General features: G+C 38.6%; 1 protein-coding gene across 3 annotated transcripts in view; it reads right to left on the bottom strand.

Annotated features, from left to right (window-relative positions):
- SLC10A7 (solute carrier family 10 member 7) overlaps positions 1–27140 on the bottom strand; it is a 286343-nt gene that overhangs the window by 245307 nt on the left and 13896 nt on the right. For 2 of the 3 annotated variants that reach the window (XM_006143458.3, XM_027769942.1), the window contains exons 3-4: positions 22169–22305; positions 15643–15718 (exon numbers count right to left, since the gene is read on the bottom strand). In XM_006143458.3, the coding sequence (XP_006143520.1) occupies positions 15643–15718; positions 22169–22305 (213 nt within the window). Of the gene's footprint in view, positions 1–15642; positions 15719–22168; positions 22306–27140 lie in introns of those variants that run through there. The other variant, XM_027769943.1, reaches the window with a different exon arrangement.

Below are 27140 nucleotides of genomic sequence, written 5' to 3'. Positions count from 1 at the left end.
AACTGGGGGTAACATGACTTTAGCAATTGAGAGAAGTGAACTGAAAACTAGAATTTGGCAGGGCTAATCAAGGCGTTTCAAGATTGGGTCTCTGGAAGACACTCCCACTGAGATGGGAAAGCAGTCAGATGAGAAGAGAAGAGATGAGAGATGCAGGAAGAAAATTAGGAGAGAATGGTGTCAGGGGAGCAGAAGGAAGTTGGAGGTATTAAAGAGAAGCAGGCCAAGGCTAGTAGGTGGCGTGGAGTTAAAATGCTGGGTCCCACATGGCTGACTGCCCAGTTCAAGTCAAGATTTGCATGCATGCTTGAAATCTCAAGTGGAGAATGGAGAAGGGAATGTGGCCTCGCCATCCCCACAGAGGTCATTTCTCACTTTCTGTCTCTCTGGCAAGCACAAGCATCCTATAGCAAAAATCTCTCAATAATAATAATAATACATAGGAGGCAGATACTTGAGGAAATCCAAATACAGTCACCCAAGTGTCATTGAGGTGATCTTCTGAAGTCAGAGACTCTCCTTGAGTATGAAAAGGATCTAGTGGGCAGGAGATAATGTTGTCTTTCATGGTTGACCAATATTTTCTGAACATACATTGCCCTGTTCCAGAAGTCATTTTTGTAACTCCAGCAAAAGTGCTCTGCATTATTGAAATGTTCGCTCTCTTACTGAAGTTAAAGGTGTTAATTCAAGTCCTGAGCTAGAAATGTCATTATACCTACTTCTCCCTGGTGGAGCTCCAGTTTTACCTTTATGAGCTGGGATGGCGGGTTGTGGTGATCCACCAGAAAGTGAAGGTGATCCCATTGCTATTGCTCCTACTGAAGAGCCACTAATTGACTGAGGTTGTGGAGTCACTGGAACTGGCAAATCCCCCATTACAAATCCAGGTAAGAACTGGGCATTAACTTCTGGCTTTGGAGATGTAGGTGAAAGCAACATCATTAGTTCAGATCCCAGTGTGGGTTCATGGGGTTCCACAGCAAAGACTGCCATCACAGGACAACTTCTCACTTTTCAGGCCATTTAATTTTTTTTTTTTTTTTTTTAAGATTTTTACTATAGGGTGCATGGGCTTGCTGGAGAGACATAAAGCAAAAAATTACTCTCTGGGGGAACGGCCACACTGCAATCTCTTCTCTTCAATTCTCCTCTCAGGAGTTTGGGCATGCACACACATGCTCCTGGTGTGAGTTTCAAGTCGCCAGGTCTGGGGCTTGAACTGTGGCTGGCCACATGGGAGTTCAGTGCCTTCACCACTATGCCACCTGCTAGCCCTAGCCATTTAAATCTTAAAGGCCTGGGCGAAGCGTACACCTGAGACTATGGTTATGCTCTATATCCATCAGGGTCACAGCCCCAAAAGGCATGTATTAGTTTACAGTAAACAAGTTGTAATGCTGCAAAAGGGTTATAGATTTTACAAATGTAGCTCCCATCTTTTCTTCTTCCCAGTGTTCTTGAACTCATGATGTCAAGAATAAGATCTAGCTAAAGAGTTGCCTACATTTTGTTTTTAATTTTGTCAGTGGGTGCAGGTGTTTGCAGAGAAAGGCAAAGAAAGAGAGGGAAAGTGACCGTTCCAAGGGGAAGCTGCACTACAATCCCTTCTCCATTTCTCCCTCCTTTCTGGATTTTGAGCATGCACACACACATACCTGGCACGTTTTTCAAGCTGTGGGGTCCTGTACTCAAAGCCATGTGAGATCCAGCTGCCTTAATTAACTTCCACATCAAGAGCTGGCCCTCCTGCATTACTTATTTACTTTTAGAGAGATTTTTGCTATAGGGTGTGTGCACTTGCTGGAGAGAGAAACGGAAAATGAGAAATCGCCTCCTGGAAGGGATGGCCACGCTGCAGTCTCTTTGCCTCCACTCTCCTCTCGGGACTTTGTGCATACACATACACACACCCGGTGTGAGTTTCAAGCTCCAGGGTCCAAGACTCAAACTGGGGTTGACCGTGGGAGTCCAGCAAAGTAACCATTACACTCTGTTGGTCCTTCTCTGCATTATATTTAAAGGAACCAATGTAAACTCTTAATAAATAACTTATAACTTCTCCTTTTCTTTTTTTTTTTTTTTTTAGATTTTTGCTATTTTCTGCCCCTTCTGTTATGTAAACCAGCTTTCTCAGTCCACATTTCAATGAGCCCAGTGTGTCTGGGAAAGTGGAAATCTGCTCAATTCATCTTACATTCCCGCTCAAATAAACTACTTTTATTTTATTTATTATGCCTCAACCTTCTCTTCAGGTTGACAGAGGCAAAAGACCCTGGTCAAAGGCTGCAGTTAAGTCATGGAGGACGAGAACTGAAAACTGGCCACTGGACTTGGTGATCGCTAACCATTAGGAAGACACTATTGGTTAGAGTGGTAGAAATGGAGGACAATCAGGGGCATTGCGGTTAAATGAGAAAGTTCTAAATTACACAAAAAAATCTTGGGAAAACTAGGCGTGTTTCAACAAGTTTTACAGCAGCTTAAAATAGAGTCGACTCGAGGGAAACAGCAGTTAGCATAATGGCTATGTCGCTGGATTCCCACGTAGTCGACTGCAGTTTGAGTCCCAGACCCGGTGGCTTAAACTCACGCCTGGCATGTGTGCGTCCAGGACCCGGTGGCTTTAAAACTCACGCCGGATGTGTGTGCATGCGTACCCAAGATCCTGAGAGGAGAATGGGGGAGAAGGGATTGCAGCGTGACCATCCCCTCTGGGGGGTGATTTCTCACTTTCTGTCTCTCTGTCTCTCTCTGTCTGGCGAGCGCATGTGCCCTATAGCGAAAACCTCTCCAATAAATAAATAAATAAATAAAAATAATAATAATAATTTTTTAAAAATAGAGTCTACTCTTTTGTAGGTCCTAAGAATCTACTCCAGAAAATAAAAAGTAGCAGGGCAGAAGAGTAGGGACAAAGAATTTTTTTAATTGCTAGAGGAGGGCACCTGCCATTGCCAGAGGGAAACAGAGAGAGAGTGCTAATGGGGCACAGTCGTGCTGCACCCCTTTTACCTACATTACTTCATCCTGTCAGGACTTTGAGCACACACACACCAGACATTGTTTTTCAAGTCACGGGGGCCAGTACCTGAATTGTGCTCAGCCATGTGGGATCCAGCATCCAATGCACAGTACTTAACCACTGCACTATGGGGCTGGTTCTGGACACAGAATTTCTTGCTGCTGTTACTTCTCCTCTTTCATCTGTCAAAGAGGGGAAACTGGGATCATTTCTCAGAGAGAACAGGAGGTTGGAGGCTGAAAAAACATCAATCTGCTGGGAGCCAGCAGGTGGCGTCATGGTTAGGGCACTGGATTCTCACTTGGCCTACTGTAGTTGGAGTCCTAGACCTGGCAGCTTTCTCTCACTCTCTCTCTGTCTCTGTCTCTCTAGTGAGTGCACATGCCCTGTAGCAAATTTAAAAATACTAATGATGATAAATAAAATGAAAGTAATAATTCTTAATTTAAAATAATATCTATCTGCCAGCTTGCAAGAAGGCTCAAAACTGATGACATTTTTCAGATGTAAGAGTCCTCCAGGAAGCCATTAACCTAACCCCACAAGCACAAGCAGTAACCCCATTTAGCAGGAGATAAAGGCAAGAACAGAAAGGCCAAGCGATTACGATTACTGACGTGGAGACAGTGACTGACAGGTCAGATTCCCTTCTCACTCCAGGTCCTCTGTCTGACTAGATCTACTCGCACTGCCTTTATAAATGTTTCAATGAATCTTATCTTCATGCATTGGATTAGCAAGATCAACTCCCCACTGATAATACAAAATAACCCTGAAATGTTTCATGCCTGGCTGAGAAGCCAGAAATTGAACTTTCAGTCTCCGTTTTGGACTGTGATGATCTTGATCTTTCACCTCCAGCAAAAATCTCGCAGCTATACTTTTAAAGTTAGTAATGAGTGCTTCATTTGCTTTCCGAGCAGATAGCAAACCTTTTTAAATACACACAGACTGCCATGACCTTCGTCTATGACTTAAAGAGTTCGCCACGTGTAATAACTTTCTTTGCTCAGGAGACATTCTTAAATTTTCTTTGAAGAGATTTCAACACTGCTCCCATTAATGAAACTAAACACACACACACACGTAACCTTTCTTCTAGATCCCAAATCAAAACATTTCTTTAAAATGCATTTGGATTTTAACATGACTATCTAAAAGTTCTAAAATCTTTGAACCTGTTAAATAAAACATAATAAAAATGCCAGCTAAATATGCTTACATTAAAAGCAGCACATAGTCATAACCCTAGACTGTGTCAACCCGGAAGGAAGGTTGAGGAACGGTGAGGCGGAAGTTTATTTGACACGAGGGTTGAGTACACTGTCTGGATTACAGATTCTAGTTGCCTAGTAAGAGCCCCAGAAATGGTGACTGAGAAGGCTAATTTATGGTTCTATTGGACCAATGGTGGATAAAGGAGCCATACTCTTACATGGTCAACCATGTGATTTGAGTCTTGATTCCAGTGGCTAGAAAAACACAACAGGCACATGTGTGAATGCCCCAAATCCTGACAGGATGGGGAGATGAGGAAGGGATTGTGGCATGGCCATGCCCCATTGGGGGGTGGGGGTGCTTTCTCCCTCTATATCTCTCTGTTGCTCTGTGTCTCTTTAGCAAGTACACATGACCTCTGGCAAATTAAGAAATGAAAATAAATTTTTAAAATAGGAAAGCAATCGTGATGAAGGTCAATCTAAAACTACTGTACCCTGTTTTGCTTATTTTTGTGTGGGGTTCATAACATGAAATAAAGGTTTTTGAATAGTGTAAGAACACAGTCAATGTAAACTTCTCAAAGGTAGGCACCAGACTGATATCCAGAATCTGGCCCATCGGTGAGCTGAGTACTTTGGAGCTGGAGAACATGGGAGGACCTCCAAAGCAAGGACGCTAACCTTCTCTTGCCCTTCTGTTTCCCATCACTCTTTCTCCCCCTGGGCAAGTCAGAGAAACTAGAATCCCTCTCTGCTCAGATGGAAAACCTTTGTAAAATATACCCAGAAATTAGAAAGGTCGTCTGACCTCCTCCCTTCCTCCACCAAAGTCCTCATGTGACAGTTGTTCTGTCCCAAAGTGGGGGGAAGGAATGTCTTACAGAGACACAGGGACAAATCTGAACAGGCATGTTCTGCTCTATCTCCCCAGTTTACTACAATTAGATCATGCCTCCTTTTTGTCCAATCAAATGTCTTCACACTATCCACTTCTTTCATCAGATTTGGCATAATAATCATCAAATCGTTTCACCTGAGTCTTTCAGTCTTCACTTCAGAAACCTTCCAGGTCACATAAAACATTGGTTAAATAAACCTGCTCTGCATTTCTCTTGTTAATCTGTCCTTTGTTATAGAGGACCATGACCCTACTTGTGGGTGGGAGAAATACTGCTTTGATCTTACTCTTTTTTTTTTTTTTATTCTCTATGGTAGGAAACAGTGCTTTAGGCTGGTCCCATGGCCTAGTGGTTAAGCACAGTACACTAGGAGCCAGACCCCATGTAATTGGTCATGGTTGGACTCCTGGCCCCAGAGACCTGAAAAACACACCAGGCAATACATCTGTGTGCCCAAAGTCCTAACAGAAAGGAAAAATAGAGAAAAAAGGGATTGTGGTGTGACCACTCTCCTTTGGGGGTGCTTTTCCTCTCTCTTCCCCTCCCTTCCTCACTCCCTTTTACCCTCTCTTTTTGTCAAACATTCCCTCAATTAAGGGGAAAAAAATGTTTAGAGTTTTAAATAAAGTGGATGTTTAACAACTGGTTGAATACCATATTCTATTTCTAATTCTGGATGGTAGACACAGATGCGTTTATTATGTTTTACACTGTATAAATGTGCTTCACATATCTTTTGTAGAGTGGATAAAGGAGCCATATTCCTACATGGTCAACCATGTGATTTGAGTCTTGATTCCAGTGGTTAGAAAAACACAACAGGCACATGTGTGTGAATGCCCCAAATCCTGACAGGATGGGGAGATGAGGAAGGGAGGGATTGTGGCATGGCCATGCCCCATTGGGGGTGTGGGGGATTCTTGAGGCCCACCCACCAGACATTCTAATTCAATAGGTCTAGGATGGACACAAAGAATTTGTCTAAGCATCCAGGCAATGCTAGTGTAAGTGATCCATGGAATTCTTTTTGAGAAACAAAAAATAAACAAAGCCAACATGCCTATAATTAGTACACTGCTATTAGTGATGGAGGTGCTTATTTTTATGGTTCAAATTACCAGGCTCAGCCTTAAACAGATAACATAAAGTTCAGCATAAATATCACTCTCAGATCTAACTGGAAACTCCTTCCTAACCTGCCCTTACCTTGATCTATCATGATTCTTAGTAGATAATGGTTCTTTCTTCCTCAGAGATTTGAAGAGACAAATCCCTAATTATATTTCTCTCTTACTTACTTTAATAACTAGACTCTGAAACATTTACAAGTTCTGTGATTTTGCAACTTAATTTGCAACTTAAGATCTTGTATTCATTTCCCATTTTCAGGCCTTGGCTTTTAACAGAATCTTTTCCTTTCTTAGTTTGCAAAAGAAGAAATACCGAAATACGGGAAGATAGTGCATCTTGTCCCAAACCTTACTTCCTTACCTCTTCTGCATTTTTCACTAGACACTAGCATAAATGATACAGAAATAACAACATATGTGTGTGTGTGTATATATATATGACAACATATATAACAACAGTATGAAAAGCAAGCAACTCTCCAAACATAAGGGAACAGTTTTCCAGAGTCTTAAAGAAACTTCTCTTAGAAAAGGAATCCATGAGGTACTTACTATAAGGTAGAACCAACCTGTTTAAATACAATGATTCTCTTAGCAAGTCTCATACATTTAAGGTTTTTTTAAGTTTATTTATTTCCTTGATGAGAGAATGAAAGAGACACAGAGAGAGAGGCACCCTCCATAGGGTCTTTGCACTGGAATCCTCTCCCAAACCTGGAGCCAGCCAAGACCATGGGCACCCAGGATCATGGTTACACCCTTGGGCATGCCCAGCGTGTTCAGACAGACATAAGATATGGAGCTGCAGCCTTTCCCACATGCCCTACAGCATCATGCAGCAGTGCCACCGTGGCTAGGCCAACAAGTGGCATAGTGATTACATCACTGGACTCCCACCTGGCTGAGTGGAATTCAAGTCCCAGACTCAAAGGCTAAAAATTCACACCCAGTGTGTGTGCATGCATGCCCAGGATCCTAGGAGGAAAATGGAGAAGAAGGATTACAGCATGGCCATCAACTCTGGAGGGTGATTTTTCACTTTCCCTCTCCCTTTTTTCCCAAAAATACAAGGCTATTGGGGAAAAAATATGGAATATTTAACACAGATATTTACATTTGAACAGAAATTTAAACTGAACAAATGTACATGGTTTTAAACAATGAATATTTATCCCATGTCTCCCATGTTCAAATAACACATAAAGCATTATGATCCATCTACATTTGGCAGTGGAATTAGGGTTCATCAAGTCTTTGGGTTTTTTTTAAGTTTATTGATTTATTTTTTTCCATGACAGAGAAAAATTCTAAGAATGAGGCAAATAGAGTGAAAGGCATCCTTTTTAGTAGTTTTTAAGAATTATTTATTTATTATTATTATTTTTTAATTTGCTGTAGGGCACATGCATTCACCACAGAGAGACAGAGACAGAGAGAGAGGGAAAGTGAGAAAGCAAGCATCCAAGGGACCAGCAGTGGCATAATGGCTATGTCACTGGACTCCCATGTAGCCAACTGCGGTTTGAGTCCCGGACCCAGTGGCTTAAACTCACACCATGTGTGTGTGCGTGCATGCCCAAGATCCAAAGAGGAGAACGAAGAAGGGATTGTGGCATGGCCATCCCACCCAGGGGGTGATTTCTCATTTTCTGTCTCTCTGTCTTTCTGGTGAGCACACGCACCCTATAGAAAAAAAGCCTCTCCAAAAAAAAAAGAAGAAGAAGAAAGAAAGCATCCAGGTCTGGGACTCAAGCCATCACCGGCCAGGTGGTAGTCCAACACCTTAACCACCATACCACCCACAGGTCCCTCAATAGGGTCTTGTATCATGATCCAACTCTCTGACTCAGGCAGCCAGGATCATAAGCCATGCACATGTACCCATTGTGCACAGGGAGACCTGGAGAGATGAACATGGGTCCTTCCCATATGACTTTAGAATCCCACAGCATTGTGCTACTGCTGCATCACCATGGCTGACAGGGTTCACCAAGTATTACTACTTTTTCTATTATTTAGAAAAGGTATTACAATCATGCACGTGTGCACATATACACACAGAAGACCACCCAACTCCCACCACCACCAGATGGACCATGTCAATAGCACTGTTTACAATTTTGCAAATTTGTGTTTAAAATGCTGAAATGAATAAATAACAATCACAAAATAGAGCCTAACTATGTTTTCAGTATTTAAATAAAAACAGTTTAAAATTTTTAAATCACAAAATAAGACTGTCAGTCAGCTGTATCTCCAATCATATTTAAATACCTGAAGGATATATTATTATTCTAGTATATACACATTTTCTTGGACATATATTGAATTCCCTCTGCTGCTAAAAATTATTATAAATTCTAGTTTGCTCAATGACACAAAAATAAGCTAAGTTATAATAACAAAAATCTTTTTTTTTATCATTAACAAAAAGTGGTAAGGCTGCTTCTTGCCAATATGCTAGCTCTGAGTTTAAAGGAATGCAATAACTCTATCCATGACAAAGTATTTTGATAACCAGTAATTTTACTAAAAATAATTTAAAATGAAAGGTGCATAAGAAACTTTACAAAATTAAAATGAAAAATTACTTCAGGACCAGCAGGTGGTATGGTGATTAAGGTGCTGAACACTTCCACATAGCTGACACCACAGTTCAAGTCCTGGACTTAGTGGCTTGCTTTCTCACGCTCCCGCCCCCACCCGCCCCTACACACACACACACTGTCCCTGTGTCTCTCTCTGTCAAATTAAAAATAAATGAATGAATAAATAAAATTAAAAATTAAAAATCACTTTAAATTACATTATTATATCTGCATATATTCCCAAATCACTAAAAACAAATATGCTACATAATGACATATTTTCTTTAATAGATGAAAGTACATACTAAACATGTATATATTAAATATAAACATGTATATATAAATATACAAAAGCATAATCTAAAGGTAAAGAAGTTAAAAACACAAAATCCTAAAGGAAAAAGTTTTCTTACAGGTCAAAAACACTGCCAAGAATAATCAGCTTGGAATCAGCCATTGGTATGGTGATTAAAGAAGGCAATCTGACATACTGACTGCAAGGCTTGAGTCCTAACCCAGCAGCTTGAAAAAGATGCTGGGCACATGTGTGTATGTGCCCAAAATCTCAAAAGGAGAGAGAAATGAAGGTGAAAGGACTGCAGTGTGACCATTCCCCATAGGATGTGATCCTCTCTCTCTCTCTCTCTCTCTCTCTGTCTCTTTCTCTTTCTCTGGTGAGTATGGTTTAAAAGGATAGTATTTCATAGAACTATTCCACAGCAATGTTACCACCATGTTGAAACTCTTCTGAGTACAGAGCCATTACATGTGTGGCAGAAAAGAGAATCACAGAGAAGCGCAATCAGAACATTCATCAAAGGTCACCTGACACTGGGCCCAGTTTTGGGAACTTTTCATTTATATGTATCAACAAGCTCACTTTTCACCCTTGGATTATATTTTTTTGCAAAAATATTATATAAAAGATGAACATTCTCTTACATTTACTTCAATAAAGACTTATATTCAATTACTTAATGACATTCTTTTAGAAAAATATTAAATTTAAAATGATCTTCTATCATTACTTGCAGATTATTTTTTTCTATAATCTCATGTAAGTATGAAATAGCCTATTCATTTCACATCAGAAGATGTGACCAAACTGCACTCTGCAAACTTCATTTCTGAATCTCAATTCTCTCTCTCTCTTAAGAGAGTTTTTTGGTATAAGGCACATGAGCTCACTGGAGAGACAGAGAGACAGAAAGTGAGACATCACCTCCCCCCCTCGGAGGGGGTGGTCATGCTGCAATCCCATCTCCTCCATTCTCAGGACTTCTGGCAGGCTTGCACACATGCCCAGCATGAGTTTTAAGCCACCAGGTCCAGGACTTGAACCACAGTTGACTACATGGGAGTCCAGTGATGTAACCGTTACACTACCTGCTGGTCCCTGAATCTCAATTTTTGAGATTTATAAAAAAATTGTCTTATTCCCCAGGTCTACAAAAATATTTAGTAATCACAAAAATTGCAAAATATAAACATTTGTAGAAGTAGATCAACACTTTTTATTTTTACATTTTTTTTCATTGTCAGAGTGAGTATGTGCTCACCAGGGTGGTGGCAGGGGAAGAGAGAGCACACAACTCCCAGTAGGGCATGGTTACGCTACATCCCTTATCCTCATTCTCTGTCCTGTCAGAATCAGAAACACACACATTCATACATGCCCAACATGTTTCTCAAGCTGCTGGGGCTGGAATTCAAACCACGGTCAACCATATGGTATCTAGCTCCCTTAACCACTAACTATGGGACCAGTCCATGGATCAATACTTTTAAAAAACAAAGGAGATTTCTAATTCTAATTTATATTATCATAAAACATTACTATAAATAATTTAAGTATCTGTTGGGGAGTTAACATATAAATACACTTCAGAAGAATGTAATGCTATGTAAGAGGAGTTTTAAAAAGACTGTTTAGTATTATAAGAGATAGAAGGACCACTAATCAAGACCATGCAAAGCAACTTAGCTTCAGTTCATCAGCAGAGAACCCTATCCAGCCTGCTGTGGGGGGAGAGGATCTCTCTAGCCTTCAAGAACCAATATGTGGTTCCTAAAATCTCAGAAAAAAAAGCAATAATAGGGAGATCCTAAAATTCCAGAGACAGAAGGTAGGAGCTATTGCCTCACATGTGCTGGCACTGTTCTGGCCCAAGCCAAGCTGCTCAGCTTGAGCTCATGAGCAGGAAACCCCATGCACACTGATGTGGGGAGGAGGGGTGCCACACAAAGTTGTTTACCACCTTACATTCTACCTGTCAGCTTAACCTCCATCCACATGGGGAGCAGTTCGATTTGGATATACAAGAACCCAATACCTGAAAATAAAAGACTCTAGAAGAACTATTCCACCATAAACTCTCTAAGCAATAAAAAGAGAGAAACTCCCCTTTGAAAACCTGAACCCAAAACTCCTACTCTGGATTCCACACTCCCACCCAGAGTAGCAGAGGGAAACTGGCATAGAGTTTTCACATATCATAGAGAAGTACAGAAGCACACAGTTATAGAAACATACCCCAAAGATATAGGAAGTGACTAAAAATCAAAGCAGATGACTAAAAGTCAAAGCAGAGCCCCCCGAAAATCATGAAAAATTTAGGAAATATCTCTCCCTAAAAAAATCAGAACTTCTCACCAACAATAGAAAAGACACATGAGATCACAGAAATGTAAGAATGAGAATTCAGATTATTCATTGTAAAAAAAACTGAAAGAGTTGCAAGAGAAAACAAACAACTAATTCCAGGAGGTGAGAAAATCCTTCCATGACTTGAAGGAGGAACTCCATAAAGATATAGACACACTGAAAAAGAATCAAATAGAATTTCTTGAGATAAAAAAATACAGGAAATCAAAATCTCCCTTGAAAGTATCAACAGCAGATTAGACCACACAGGAGAAAGAATATCTGACCTTGAAGAAAAAACCTTCCATTCAGTACAAGCAACAAAAAAGAATAGAAGAATAACTATTTAAATGGGTACAATACACAGGAAATCCTAGATGTCATTAAACAGACGAGTAGCCATGTAATAAGTATCCCAGAAGGTGAAGAGATAGGTAAAAGTATAGAAAATATCTTTCATACTATATTAGCTGAAAACTTTCCAAATTTAGAGAGGCATGCAGACATCCAAACTGAAAATATATAAGGGACATCAAATAGAGATAATATAAGAAGTTCCTCTCCAAAGTATATCACAGACAATTTAGTAAAAATCAAAGACAAAAAATAAAAAAATCAAAGACAATATTCTAAAAATGGCAAGAGAGAAATGCCAAGTTACATACATATATTACTCCATTATACTAACATTGGATCTCTCAACTGAAACAATGCAGGCAAGTAAAAAAAAAAAGAAAACATATTTAAAACTTTTAAAGAGAAGTGATGTCAGCCAAGAGTACCATACCCAGCAAGATTATCCTTCAAATGGAAAAGAGAAATAAAATTATCCCCAGATAAATAAATGCTGAAAGAATTCACCAGAATGAAACCAGCTTGTCAGGAAATACTTAATGAACTATTACACCAGAAAAACTAAAGGGAGACAAATAGAAGTAAGAGAACACAAAATGACTAGGAAAAAAAAAGGCTAAGTCCACACTTATTTTAATAAAAAGTTGTCTATATTATCAATAATATAGTTATTTATTAATGTGAGTTTTTCTAAAGAAAACTATGTTTTACACATAAAAAAGATTATCTAAGAATGGAATTAAAGTTTGAGTTTATTTTGCTTAAAAAAAAAAAAAACCCTGAAATCCATTCAACGATATTGGATCTCTCAACTGAAACAATGCAGGCAAGTAAAAAAAAAAAGAAAACATATTTAAAACTTTTAAAGAGAAGTGATGTCAGCCAAGAGTACCATACCCAGCAAGATTATCCTTCAAATGGAAAAGAGAAATAAAATTATCCCCAGATAAATAAATGCTGAAAGAATTCACCAGAATGAAACCAGCTTGTCAGGAAATACTTAATGAACTATTACACCAGAAAAACTAAAGGGAGACAAATAGAAGTAAGAGAACACAAAATGACTAGGAAAAAAAAAGGCTAAGTCCACACTTATTTTAATAAAAAGTTGTCTATATTATCAATAATATAGTTATTTATTAATGTGAGTTTTTCTAAAGAAAACTATGTTTTACACATAAAAAAGATTATCTAAGAATGGAATTAAAGTTTGAGTTTATTTTGCTTAAAAAAAAAAAAACCCTGAAATCCATTCAACGATAATACTAATTTTCCATGAACTTTTTGAAGACCTCACATGTGTCTGTGTCTAACAATGGATGAACTTTGAATTTCTGATAAAGTTCACTCAAGAATAGAAACAGTTTTGTAGTCTTTTGAAATCCATGAAGCCTATATACCTCTTAAGAGAATCATATTAGAAAGAAAGAGATAAATTAACACTGGTCTTTGATATACCAAAAGAATCCTTTTCTAGAATTTTTGCAAAGCTTTACAAGGAAAACTATAGTAATCACTAATCCAAAACGCCTATAACTCCTCTATTTTACTAATTATGTTACAACTGAAAATAACTACTTGCTATCATGAAACCTGGTTAAATCCAACTGTTTTCCAATTTCATCCCTATACCAAGAAGCTAAATGTGGCTAACAGAAAATACAGCTAGGATGCCTAGCATCACTTTAAATGCATGTCTATGAATCTCAACTGTCTTCTCAGTGCTGTCTGACAATTCAAACATACCCTGAAGTTAATTCACACTCCTCATCTGCTCAAACATTAATACCATCTATCCCCTCATCATTCTCAGCAGCTGACCTTGTTTTCTACGTCACTGAGAAAGTCATCAGATAAGGACCTCCAAGGTTCTCATCTACATTCTCGTTGTACCCATTGACATGCATCTGTATCTACACACTCTGTCTTCCCTCTAGTTTTCATGAATAAATAGTACAAGCTTCTTCTCATGCAACTGATACCATTCTCTTATTTGGTCAAACATTTTACTCTAGCACTCTCTCTTTATTATAGCAATAGCTCCCTCTGTACTGTACCATTTTCATTGTTATACAAACACATTGTCATTTCTACATTTAAAATAAATAAGTAACAAGACCAGCAGGTGGTGTGGATGTTAAGACAGCTGTGTCCCACATGGCAGAGTCTCAGACCTGGTGACTTGAAAAACACTCCAAGCATATGTGTGTCTGTGCTCAAAATGCAGAGAGGAGAATGGAGAAGGGATTGTGGCATGACCATCCCTCCCTGGGGCAGTGATTTCTCACTTTCCCTCTCTCTGTCTGTCTCTCTCCAGTTTGTGTACATACCTTACAGCAAAAGTGAAAAAAAAAAAAAAAAAAGTCAGTGAGGGAGTGGGAGGGAGCCATAGCTGCACGGTTAAGGGAGTCAGATCACACATGACTAACCACAGTTCAAATTCCAGCCCCGGTGGCTTGGAAAACACACTGAGTGCTTATGCATGCCCCAAATTTTAACAGGATGGAAAAAAGGAGGAGGGGTTGTGGCATAACCACACCTGACTGGGGCATGCTTTTTTCCTCTCCCTTTCTCTGGCAAATGTATTCGTTCTCTAGCAGTTAAAAAAAAAAAAATAGTCTTAGAAGAAAAAAAAAATCTTGAGCTTACATCAACCTCCACTTCCCTCTTCTCTGTTATCACAAAGGACCTCAAAACAGTTGTCTATACCTCTTATCCCAAATTTCTCTTTTCCCATTTTTTTCTTGAGTCCAAGAAGCTTTTGCCCCAATGCTTCACCAAAACCACTTAGTCAAAGTTAACAATACCCTCTACATAGGATAATTCAGTGGTTAATTCTCAGAATTAATCTTTCACAATTTACACCAGCATAATTTTATGCAGCTAATCACACTTTCCCCTCTCACCTTCTTCACATGACTTCCAAGACACCTGGCTTCCCAGACACCACACTGCTCCTTCTGTCTCACTAATTATGCATTCTCTTTGCCCTTCCTGGTTATTCCTCATTACTTTGACCTCTTAATGTTGGAAGGACCCAAGATTCAGCCACCTCTCTTTTCTCTCCCCAAGTAATCACATCCATTTTGGCATTAAATACCATTTATTCACTGATGACTCACTAATTTATATCTCTAGTTTAGAAAACTTCTTGAGTTACAAACTCTAATGTCTCTCATTCTTTGTCAGCACTTCCATCTGGTTATATTGTGGGCACCTTAACACATCTAATAATGATAATAATAATAATAATAAATTGATCTCTACTCATATGGCTGACATTACAAGTGTTCACCAATACTCAGTTCTCCTCTCCTTCAGGGCACATGAATGATAACATATAGTAAGGTCACACAACTTGTTCAAACCTGACCTACTTTATCCATTTTTATGACATCTTCACTTGCCCTTAAATACACTGAACCTTCTACCACCAGTTTGGTTTGTTACGAATTCCTTAGAAACTAAAGAATGGTAGTAGAAAGTATCCTCAGTATCTGAGTCTTGGATGGAATGTCCCCTTCCTTGGACTCCTCTTGTCTTTTGTCTCCTAGTTTCTTCCTGAGGTGAAAAAAAAAATCACCATCTCTACTTCATTCATTTCCCTTGTTCTTCTCTTTGAAATCCTAAATTCCACTATTATCATCAATTTTAACATCATCCTAATACATGAATACTTCTTTCATAAGCTGCTATGGTTCTGAGTTTTCTGCAACATACTCCTTCAAAATAAAAGCCCAGCACACATTTGTGTTTAAATAAAGTGAGGCCCCATGACTCACCTCATTTCCACCAACTGCCTTGGTTAAAATCACTGCAGAAGACACGGGGGGAGGCATGCAACCTACTGTCTGCAAACTGAAAAATAAGAGAAAATCCGATCATAAATAGGGTTCTATTTTTTCAATTATAAATAGCTTTCACTATATTCATTTTCACATAGTAGAGCTGTGCAAATGAGTATAGGAGATCATTTACGAATGGCCTGTGTGAGGCAACAAGGTTTACAAGATTCTGAACAGTTTCTAAACTCTTATTCTATTCCATAGGCTAAGATGATTTTATTTTTTAAGTTATTTAAGTTCTAATTTTACAATTCAAAAAAACAGTCAAATTATAATGAGTGCAATCATTGAAAGATAATCAAAATATCTAATCATTTGGAAAAATGTATATAATCTTGGGTTATTTTTAACAAAGTAAAAATTTTCCTTACACTTTTTGTAGGACATCTTTTCGTTAAAAATGTAGCTTCAGAACCACAACCAAAGTTCAAAATATTTAATTAAGCACTAGCTTATATTTTTGTATTTCTTTCTACAACACAGCAGTTCTCAAACTTTCATCTCCTAAAATACGTTTCCATTATAGAGATAAGCATGACATAATCATATACTTCTTGGATTCAAACTGTGCAGTAAATTATAATATCTCTAGTATTGTAGTAACTCCTCAATATTTGTTTTTTTATTAAATTATGTGTATTCTCCAAGAACTCCATTCTCCTAGCCTAAAATACAAAATAAATTGCATGGCAAGCAAGTAAAACTAAGAATAGTAAATTTAAATAATAAAAATTAAATATATATATATATATTATTCATAATTCATATAGAACATACATTCTGGGAATAGCAAGTAGCCAGCCTACATGAGAAGTTCATATAGGGTTGGAGGACACATAGTGACTGACTTAAGCAGATTTTGAATAGGTATGATTACAGATGATTTTTATTCATTTTTGTAAGAGAGTATTCTCTAAACTTGGGAATTTACATTAACTCTGAAATTAAAAAAGAAAGCTAAACTGTTTTAATTCATTTGTATTGAAACATAAGAAAACATGTTTTGTGGAATTTCTAGTTCAATTCAGTTAGATGTAGTCTTCAGGTCTCTTTTTCCAATAGATGCTAAAATAGTCTGTCCTACGATGAATTCCCAATTTCTCAGCCTTCCTATGCCAATGAAACTGTTTTTTCCCCCTAAAGATCCAGTTCGAAATTTTGGAGTTACATATGACTCCACTTTCTCCTCATAAATCAATCAGTCCTCACAATCAACTTCTCATTTTTTTTTTTCCCATGACTTACTGTCGCAACCCCTGTTTAGGTGCTTTTCACCCAAGTCTGGACACTTACAAATCCATTATCATCATCAATAACAGCTACTGAGCAGCTTCCATTTGCAGTAGATACCATGCCAGACACTTAATATGCACTATCTCATTTATTCCTCACAAATATCTAAGATAAATACTATTGTCATTTTTTTTTATTTTATCAAAAACTGAAGTAAAGAAAGAAATCAAATAACTTGACCAAACTCACAAAGCCAAATTAAATGCCTCTGGGGTTAAACATTTATTTTGACATCCAGGGCTTCCATTCTCTCTACCTTCTAGCTTTCCTAACATTAGTAATAGGGACAGGTTCATTCAGATACATTCAATCTTTCTAATTTTTTCAACCTTTCTCTTTCTTCTGGTCCCTTCCCTTCTATGTATAAAAATGTGAAATTGTCCCTACCTTAGAAACAAAAAAATCACTAAACTATATATTGAATATATATATGCCTTATAGATAGGATACTACATAAGGGTATATTAGAAAAAAGAGATTATTCCTGCCTTCAAGGAGGTAGAAGATTCAATCAACACACAAATGTAGTAAATATTTTTGCTGTTGCAAAATTAATACTGTTGCCTCCTCAAGATGCAGTCCTACTGTTTTCACTGTGACTCATTGTTGATCTTCTTTATAAAGTGCTCCACCTCTATGACCCTATAAATAATCTTCTCTACTCCTCTGGAATGGGATTTCTGCCCTCCCTACAAGTAAAAGTAGTAGCCTTAAAAATAACTTTTGGTCACCAACTCCAATAGCCTTTTCCCCAAATTCATTCTATTTGCTTCTCAGGATACTCTGTTTCCTTGGTTACATCATATTTTATCATTCTAATTTATCACATATCTTTTAAACCAGCCCATTTTGGGGTTTTGCTAGCTTTTCTGCCCTCTGGTCAATCTTATTTTCTATCTGTAAAGTCTTTTAAAATTAACATTTCTAGCCCTAACTACCATTCCCAAATGTAGCTGTCTATAACTGGCACCTCAAACTACACATGCCTAATATTTCATTTCTACATTTTTCTTCTCTCTAGCTTTATTGCAGTATAACTGGCAAACATACCTTATATACATATATTTACTGTATATACCATATTGTTTCAATTTGTATATGCCATAAACGATTACCACAATCAAGCTAATACATCCGTCTTATCTGGTAATAAATAATCTCATATGTGTGTGTGTGTATATGTGTGTGTGGGGTGAGAATATTTAAGATCTACTTTCTTAGCAATTTCCAAGTATAAAATATCCTGCATCAGGGACCAGCAGTTAGCATTATGGCTATGTCACTGGACTCCCATGTAGTCAACTGCGGTTCGAGTCCCGGACCCGGTGGCTTAAACTCACGCCGGGTGCGTGTGCGTGTATGCCCAAGATCCCGAGAGGACAATGGAGGAGAAGGGATTGTGGTGTGGCCATCCCCCCTGGGGGGTGATTTCTCGCTTTCTGTCTCTCTGTCTCTATCTTTCTGGCACATGCACCCTATAGCAAAAAAATCTCTCTAAAAAAAGGGAAAAAAATCATGCATCATTATTAACTATAGTCACCAGCTGTATAATAGGTCACCAGGATGAATTTGTATATTTTCTAAATGTGCCCTGTGAATTTGCCTATTTCTGTCAATGCAACTGTGATTTCCCCTCTAATGATCCAGTTTGAAACTCTGGAGTTATAAATGACTCTACTTCTTCCTCAAAAATCAGTCACCACAATCAACTTTCCGTTCTTTTTCATGACTTACTGTCACAAGCCCTGTTCAGGAGCTTCTGGTCCAAGTGTGGGCCCTGCCAGGTGAATGCTCTATCTAGCTCCACCGTGCCTTGAACACAGCAATCTAAAGAGTGTGTGATCGGAATCTCTTTACCACCGTTAAACATGATTCTAAAGTAAGAGTTGCCAATGCCAACAAGTTAGCATAGTAAATGTGTACTCTCAAATTCACGAGAGGAGGGGAGAAAAAGCTCTGTCCAGCTAAGTTAGGGAACGTGTATACTTTTTTAACCTCCTAAGATGAGAATTGTACACCTGTTTTATTTAGTGGACTAAGATTGCAACACAGCTCTTTTAATAGCAAATCCAGTGCAAGACCGTTCAGATTAACCTCCCTTAATTGATCATCTTTTAACATGTTCCCTTGTTTAGGACTCTGGAGAGCTTTCTTTCCCCATCATCTATAACTTCAAATGCAAACTCCTCAGCCCAGTAGTTCAGGCCTTCTGCAAGAAATGTTTTCTCTTGGACTCCCAGTAAAGTCCCATTTTTTTCTCTCTCTATAGTAGACATACCCAGCCCTTACTGGACTGCTTATTTTTTAACAGATTATACCATGCATCCTACAAATCACATGTTGCCTCATTTTGATTGGTTAATATCTTTAACATTGGAAGTTCCCTGATGACAATGAAAATGAGTTCATTAATATCTTCCTATTTTAGGGCCGGCAAGTAGAGTGATGATTAAGGTGCTGGACTCCCACATGGTTGACTGTGGTTCAAGTCCTGAATCTGGTGGCTTGCTTTCTCACTTTCCCTCTCTCTCTTTCTTCCTGTCTCTCTCTGGTGGGAGCACATGCCCTATAGCAAATTTAATATTAATTAATTAATTCATTCATTCATCAAAAAAAACCTTCTGGGGCCGGTAGGTAGCATGGTGGTTAAAGGCGCTGGATTTCCACATGGCCGGCTATTGTTTTGAGTCCCAGACCTGGTGACTCGCTTTCTCACTTTCTCTCTCTTACTCACTCTCTCTCTCTCTCTCTGTCTCTCTGTGGTCAAATTAAAATAACAACAATAACAACAACAACAACAATAATAATAAATGGAAATAAATAAATAAATAATTCTTATTAAAAAAATCTTCCTATTCTTTGAGGACCCTGCACATGGCAAATATTCAGTAACCATTGGTTAGTAATATGCATAATGCATTTGTACCTTAAAATGGTGTCGCCATATATAAATGTGACATTTTATGCTTTTCAGCAAAATTTGGTGTTCATTCTCTCAATCTAAAATCTGGCCAAAACAGCATTCCTGATCGGTCCCTCTTCTAACCTGTGTCTGCCAATTACAATGCCGTCAATTATCCCTAAAAAACAAGAAGTGGTTCCTTTTTGTGTTTCCTTGGTTCCTTTTTTGTCCTTATTCTCATCCTCTCCACTCACAGGTTCTGAGAAGGCTAACATTCAAAGCTACATTACATGCATCCGTTTCCCTCTGTTACACTGCTCCCTCACCATGCCAGTCTCCAAGTTGATCTCGGTTCTCTCAGAACCCTCTCCTATCTGTGCTCCACACAGCAGCCACAAGAACCATTTACAAATATAAATTATGTGTTATCACTCCCTCGTTTCAACCCCTCCACTAGCTTCCTGTAGCATTCAGAATAAAGTGTGAATCCTTTACCATGGCTACAAGGCCTATGACTGGGCTACTGCTGACCTTTCCACATCCGAGTCATATTATTCTTCTAAATCACCAGGGTCTGCCCATCCTGCTTTCCTTCTGACCCTACAACGCATCAAGCTTGTTCTTGTCCTCTAGCCTTTGTACATTCTGTTTCCTTTGCCTAGAACATTCAGCCCCTAGAACTGCAATGTAAATCAATCACCAGTCTGCCCACCCACCACTTTCAACATTAGCTCCGTAATATTCTTTTCACATTACTCATCTCTGATTGCTCATCTATTTACTTGTTTATTGATAATCACACCCCTTAAGTCTCCCCAACATGCAAAGCTAACCAGCACTTTGCCAGTGTTCTTCACTGTTGTTTCTCCAAACCCAACGATTATGTCTAGGACAGAGCAGATGCTAAGTAAATAAGCAATCTCAGTCACATCATTATTAAGTAGGCAGTAAAGGATAATTATCCTCATCTTACAAACATGAAAATTTAAGTTCAAAACTATTAAATGACTGCTCCAAGTCTCATAGAACATCAGGGACAAGGTCAGAATTCAGTCTTCAGGCTGTAGGTTCAGTGTTTCAGCTATTATACCATAATGCCAAGATGTGGCTAGTTTTAGACCACTTCAAATAATTTTTTAATTGTTAAGTCCTTTTAGTAAGCATGGAAATATTTTTATTACTTTTTTAATTGCTGGAAGTGCAGGAAGTACCCATTAAGAGATGAGACAGAGAAAGAGAGAGAGAGATACCATTCCCTAATGGGGTGTGGTCACACCACAATCCCTTCTCCATTTTGCTTTCCTGTTGGGATTTGGGGCACACATGCACATGTACCTGGTGTGTTTTTCAAGCAACCAAGACCACAGTGTGAGCTACCATCAAACACATGAGATTAACCATTAAGCTACGGGGCTGGCCCATCATAGCAACATTTTTCACGAAAAAGAAAAAAAAGACTCTCGGAAAAATCTACTATTAGCTATTACATTAAACATAAAATTCAATAAGTAAAAAAGTAAATGTCCCACATAAGTGATTTTTTCTTTCTTATACACTTTTACAAACGTATTATACTCAGCCATTATTGTACATATTTGGTAAGAAATATTGTAGAATGCGAAGTTAAAGTATCCATTGACCATCCATTATACATATACATAGAGATCCTACATCCTCTAGTTCCTCCTAGTCTTCTCTCAAGACCACTCTTGAAAAACACCAGACAGGTATCCATTCTAGAACCTTAAGATTAAGCATGGAGGTATGTTTTAAGATCCTGCTAAACAACTCTCATATGAATCTCTTTGAGGAAACATTATTGTTTCAAATGATAGTAAAATCTACCCCATACATGGGACCAGCGGGTAGTATGGTGGGCAAGGTGCTGGACTCCCACATGCCCACTTTACATTTCAAGTCGTAGGTGGGGCTTGAAACTCAGGTGCATGTGTGTGCATGCCCAAAAACTCCAGAGGAGACTGAAAGAGAAGGTACTGTGGGATGGCCATCAACCCAGGGGACGATGTCCCACTTTTCCTTTCTCCATCTGTCTTTTTTTCAGCGAACACACACACCCTATGGCGAAAACCCTAAAACACAAAACCTATCCTACACACATCCATGGCTCTCTGTTGCACTGCAGAATTAGTAGTATTTTTATTAATCTCCTTACAAGATAGCATATATAGCCCTTTTGTATATATAGGGACAATAATGTCACTAGAGATGTCCCAGTAGAATTAGAATGTTCAAAAGACCTGAACATACCCCTTTAAAAGCCATTCATTGATGGGCGTGATTGATAAAAGCTGGAGGAAAAGCCATATTGCTGCTGGGAAGAATGCAAGTGTAAAGATCTGAATAAACAGATGCAGCCTTAGATGCACCAGAGCACTGGTCAGCTCCTGGAAAAACAGAGGACACAAAATAAACAAATTTCAGAAAACTATTGCTGAATACAAATTGCTATTCCAATAACGACATATGTTCGTTTTTAATTTTGTGGTATTTCATAGACAACATTTTTATCTACAAATATATACATAAAAGACAAACTTAAAGAGAAAAAAGTAAGTCATGATGATTACAAAATATTTCAATATGAAATTTCTGAACTAATCTGATTTCATTGACGTACACGATATACCGTAACAATTCAGATTTGTAAAATTTCTGAACAGGCCTAAGCTATACATTAAAAAAAAAAAAAAATTTAAAAAACAAAATTAGCAGGATCTATCACATTTTAATTAAGTATATGGCATCTTCAAAAAGTTTGTGGAAAATATGGATTGTGATAAAACTATACATGGATTTCAAATTTCTTTTTTTTTACCAGTATAAACTTTTACTTTAATTTCATAATAATTAATTTCTATTCAGGTCAGTGGGTGGCATGGTGATTAGGGCACTGGACTCCCACATGGCCAACCACAGTTCAAGTCCCAGACCTGGCGGCTAGCTTTCTCACTCTCTCCCTCTGTCTTTCTCTGTCTTTCTCTGATGAACACGTGTACCCTACAGCAAGTTGAACATTAATGACAATAAATAAAATAAAATAAATAATTCCTTAAAAATAATAATTCCTTAAAAATAACAATTAATCTTTATTTATTATGCCAAACTGATAAGGCCTCAATTTGGTAAGATGTTTCCGAATCCACAAATATTTCTTTAAAATGTTTTCCTTGATGACAGTCTAATTCAAAACAGCTTTCCCTAGACCCAATCTACTCACTAGCTTTCTTTGTTAACATTTACTGAACACCAGCTCTACGCCACATCTGAGCTTGTAACTTTACATTGTTATCACATTTAATTCTCACAAGAAACCTGCTAGGTAATTATCATGATCCCCAGTCTACTGTTAAGGGAATTGAGGCTGAAAGCTACACTACGGTGGAGAACAGAATCAAATCTGTAGCAATGCTATCAAACCCATGCCTGCTTTTTCCATTGTCCCACACGGGTGCCCCAAATTGGAAAACACTGCATTCTAAGCATGAAAAACTAGGCAAATGCTATGAGTCTCATGAATGAAAAAAGATGACTAGTTCACCCCTGGGGTTTAAAAATATATAAACTAACACTTACATTTGAATTTGTGTTATGAGATTATTCAATTGGAATAAAATAAATTCTGAAACTTATAGAAGTATAGTCCTTTATAATAAGCAAGTAATTATTAAAGTATAATAAGCAAGTAATCATTAAAGTCTATTCAAAGATGCCAGAGATTCACTGATTATAAACACAGAAGAGTAATGACTCTTTTGTTCAAGTAAGATGATTAAGAGAGTCTCAGCCTCAGAGACTTTAGCCAAAGTTTTTTGTTTTTTTCTTTTCTTTTTTTTTTCTTTTTTTTTTTTTATAGAGATTTTTGCTATAGGGCGTGTTTGCTTGCCAGAGAGACAAAGAAAAACAGAAAGAGAAAAAGTGAGAAATCACCCCCCAGAGGGAATGACCACACCTCAATCCCTTCTCCTCCACCCTCCTCTTGGGATCTCAAGCATGCACACACACATGTCCGGTATGGTTTTTAAGCCACCAGTCTGGGACGTGAACCACGATTGATTACATGGGAGTCCAGCGACATAACCATTATGCCATCTGCTGGTCCCAGTTTATCAGTTTAATAAATGATAGGTCAATGTGGATCCATCCATTGATGGCTGGGTTCTGAGATTTGTCCCATCAGCTCCCACTATATGTCTCCCTTTGTGAAGACACACAGCAGTTCTTGTTCAGTCAAGGGACATCCCTAATGACATCCCTAATGACATCTAGGTCTAACTTAGCGCCATCAAGAAACAGTAGGCCTACCACTACTGGGAACCTCAGTAGGTCCTTGGATTAGAACTAAGAGAAGACAAGCCACCCTTCCTGTGAATCGGAATTTTTAAATCAAGGCGTTAGCATATATTTCTTTTTTTAAAGAATTATTAATTTAATTTAATTTAGTTTATTTAAAAAATTTGACCAGAGAAAGAGAGCAGGGGAGAAGGACAGTGAGAAAGTAAGCTACCAGGTCTCGGATTGAACTACAAGCAGCCATGTGGGAGTACAAGGCCTTAAGATATGCCACCTAACAGCCCCACATACATTTCTGACAGGAATTTGAAGACCATATAGCCTTTCTGAAAAGCAATTTGGGATTACCTATCAAGAACTACAATCCAATTCACATTCTCAGATCCCAAAATTTTTTGTCCAGACATTGATCCTAAGGATATAATACGGGGACTAGCAGTTAGTGTAATGGCTGTCGCTGAACTCTCATGTAGTCAACCACAGTTCAAGTCTCAGACTCAGTGGTTTAAACTCATGCCAGGCAAGTGTGCATGCATGCCTAAGATCCCAAGAGGAGAATTGAGGAGAAGGAATTGCAGTGTGGCCATCCCCCCAGGGGGTGATTTATCATTATCTATCTCTCCATCTCTCTGTCTCTGTCTTACTGGTGAGCGCACACACCCTATAGCAAAAAACCTCTCCAAAAAAAAAGTATATAATCCATGGTTACAAACATTTATATACAGAATGGCTCATGGCACTTTTCTATTAGCATAAACTCTAGAAACAACTTACATGCCCCCTAAATGGGAAAATAAGTAAATAAATTCAAGTATTATCAGAGTACCATGAGTTATTAAAAACTGTGTCAATGAGGATGTGGAAGAATAGGATCTCCTGACCAGCAGTTAAAGTAATGGCTATGTCGCTGGACTCCCACGTAGTTGACTGTGGTTTGCGTCCCGGACCCGGTGGCTTAAAACTCACGCCAGGCGCGTGTGTGTGCGTGCCCAAGATTCCAAGAGGAGAATGGAGGAGAAGGGATTGCAGCGTGACCATCCCCCCTGGGGGGTGATTTCTCACTTTCTGTCTCTCTGTCTCTCTGGCAAGCACATGTACCCTATGGCAAAAACCTCTAAAAAATAAAAATAAAAAAAATAAAATAAAATAAAAAATAAAAAATAAAACACATAGAATAGGATCTCTCCCAGCTTTATCACCAGAATCGTAAATGGGCCCAACCCATAGAGGGAAATCTGGTAGCTCATTCCTTCATTCAAGAATTACTTGCCCCTGGCACCATATCTGGTCCTTGGAACAGCCATCACAGCTCATACTGCACTATCATCTGATCTACCAAGTCTGCCTCTGGGAACTTATCCTTCACACATATTCCCAAAAATGGGGAATGACATATTTTTAGGTTATCCTTCACAACAACTTTGTAATAGTAAAACCTTGTAGGGACCAGCAGATAGCATAACGGCTACGTCACTGGACTCCCATGTAGTCGATTGCAGTTTGAGTCCCAGACACAGTGGCTTCAACTCACACCAAGCACGTGCACATGTGTGTCCAAGATCCTGAGAGGTAAATTGAGGATGTGGACAGAAGTCTGACTACTTTTCCTATTTTTCCAGAATCTTTTCAAAAGGGACTAGGGAAGTCATGCCCACAAACATTAACAGACCATTTATTTTCTATTAACAGAATTCTTCCTATCTCCTGTCCCTGGCATAGTATCTTTGAGATGTATATTTCAATGGATTACAGTATATTCTTTTGCTTAACTCTTCCCAAGACACAGAACTTCCCTTTCCTTGAGATGTAGATTAAGCCTTTCTTTAACTAATCTCTTCCCAAGACACAGATCTTCCCTTCCAATCACCAACTTAAGAACTGTGAAACCCGGGAACCAGCAGTTAGCGTAATGGCTAACTGGATTCCCAAGTAGTTGACCGCAGTTCGCGTCCCGGACTCGGTGGCTTAGAACTCACACAGGGCGTGTGTGCGTGCCTGCCCAAGATCCCGAGAGGAGAATGGAGGAGAAGGGATTGCGGTGTGACCATCCCCCCTGGGGATGATTTCTCACTTTCTGTCTCTATGTCTCTGTCTGTCTGGCGAGCGCACACGCCCTGCTCAAAAAAAAAAAAAAAAAAGAACTGTGAAACCCACCCATAGCCTACAAGCCCCAACTTCTACATGTCCCACCTTTTTTGGGCCAGATCAATGGAAAATCTTTTCACTAAATGCTGTCTGTCAATCTCAAAAACGAATAAAAGGAACCCCTGTACATGATCACCCTGAGAAAGGCATGTATGCCTCTTTTCCGGACCTAGGTCACTCCTATTTTGGCTTGGAAATAAACCGTATTAATTATTAATTATTAATTTTACAGTTGGTTATTTTTCCGTCGACAAGGAGAAGGGATTGCAGCATGGCCATCCACCGGGGGTGGGGGGGTGATTTCTCACTTTCTGTCTCTCTGTCTCTCTGTCTCTCTCTGTCTTTCTGGCGAGCACATGCACCCTATAGGAAAAAACTCCCCCCCCCAAAAAATGTCCATCAATAGAAGCCAAGTAAAATATGGCATGATTCATCTACATAGCAGAATAGTATTTGGCACTCTAAGGGAGATGGAGTTCTCCATGTGTTGATACAAAACAATTTATAAGATATGTATTTAAGTAAAATAATGTAAAGGGCTTGTCTCTGACAAGGGCATGCACCCTCTGGCCAAAATAAGCCCAGTAAAATAAATCACAGTGGCCTACCATGTTGGGCCATGAGGGGAGGAATAGGCATAAAGTATTTTTTAAAAAGAGTTTCAGGGCTGTCACAGTATCCTGTGTTGTGTATTCCCGTATCATCTCATACAAAAAAATATTCCTGTATCTTCTCATACAACCAAAAGACTAAGGTAACATTGGGAAAGAAAAAGAAAGTAAAC

The sequence above is a fragment of the Tupaia chinensis genome, unplaced genomic scaffold (genome assembly GCF_000334495.1).
Source record: "Tupaia chinensis unplaced genomic scaffold, TupChi_1.0 Scaffold000098_3, whole genome shotgun sequence".
Classification (NCBI taxonomy): domain Eukaryota; kingdom Metazoa; phylum Chordata; class Mammalia; order Scandentia; family Tupaiidae; genus Tupaia; species Tupaia belangeri.
The sequence above is the reverse complement of the archived record's forward strand: the minus strand, read 5'-3'. Positions and strand labels throughout refer to the sequence as shown.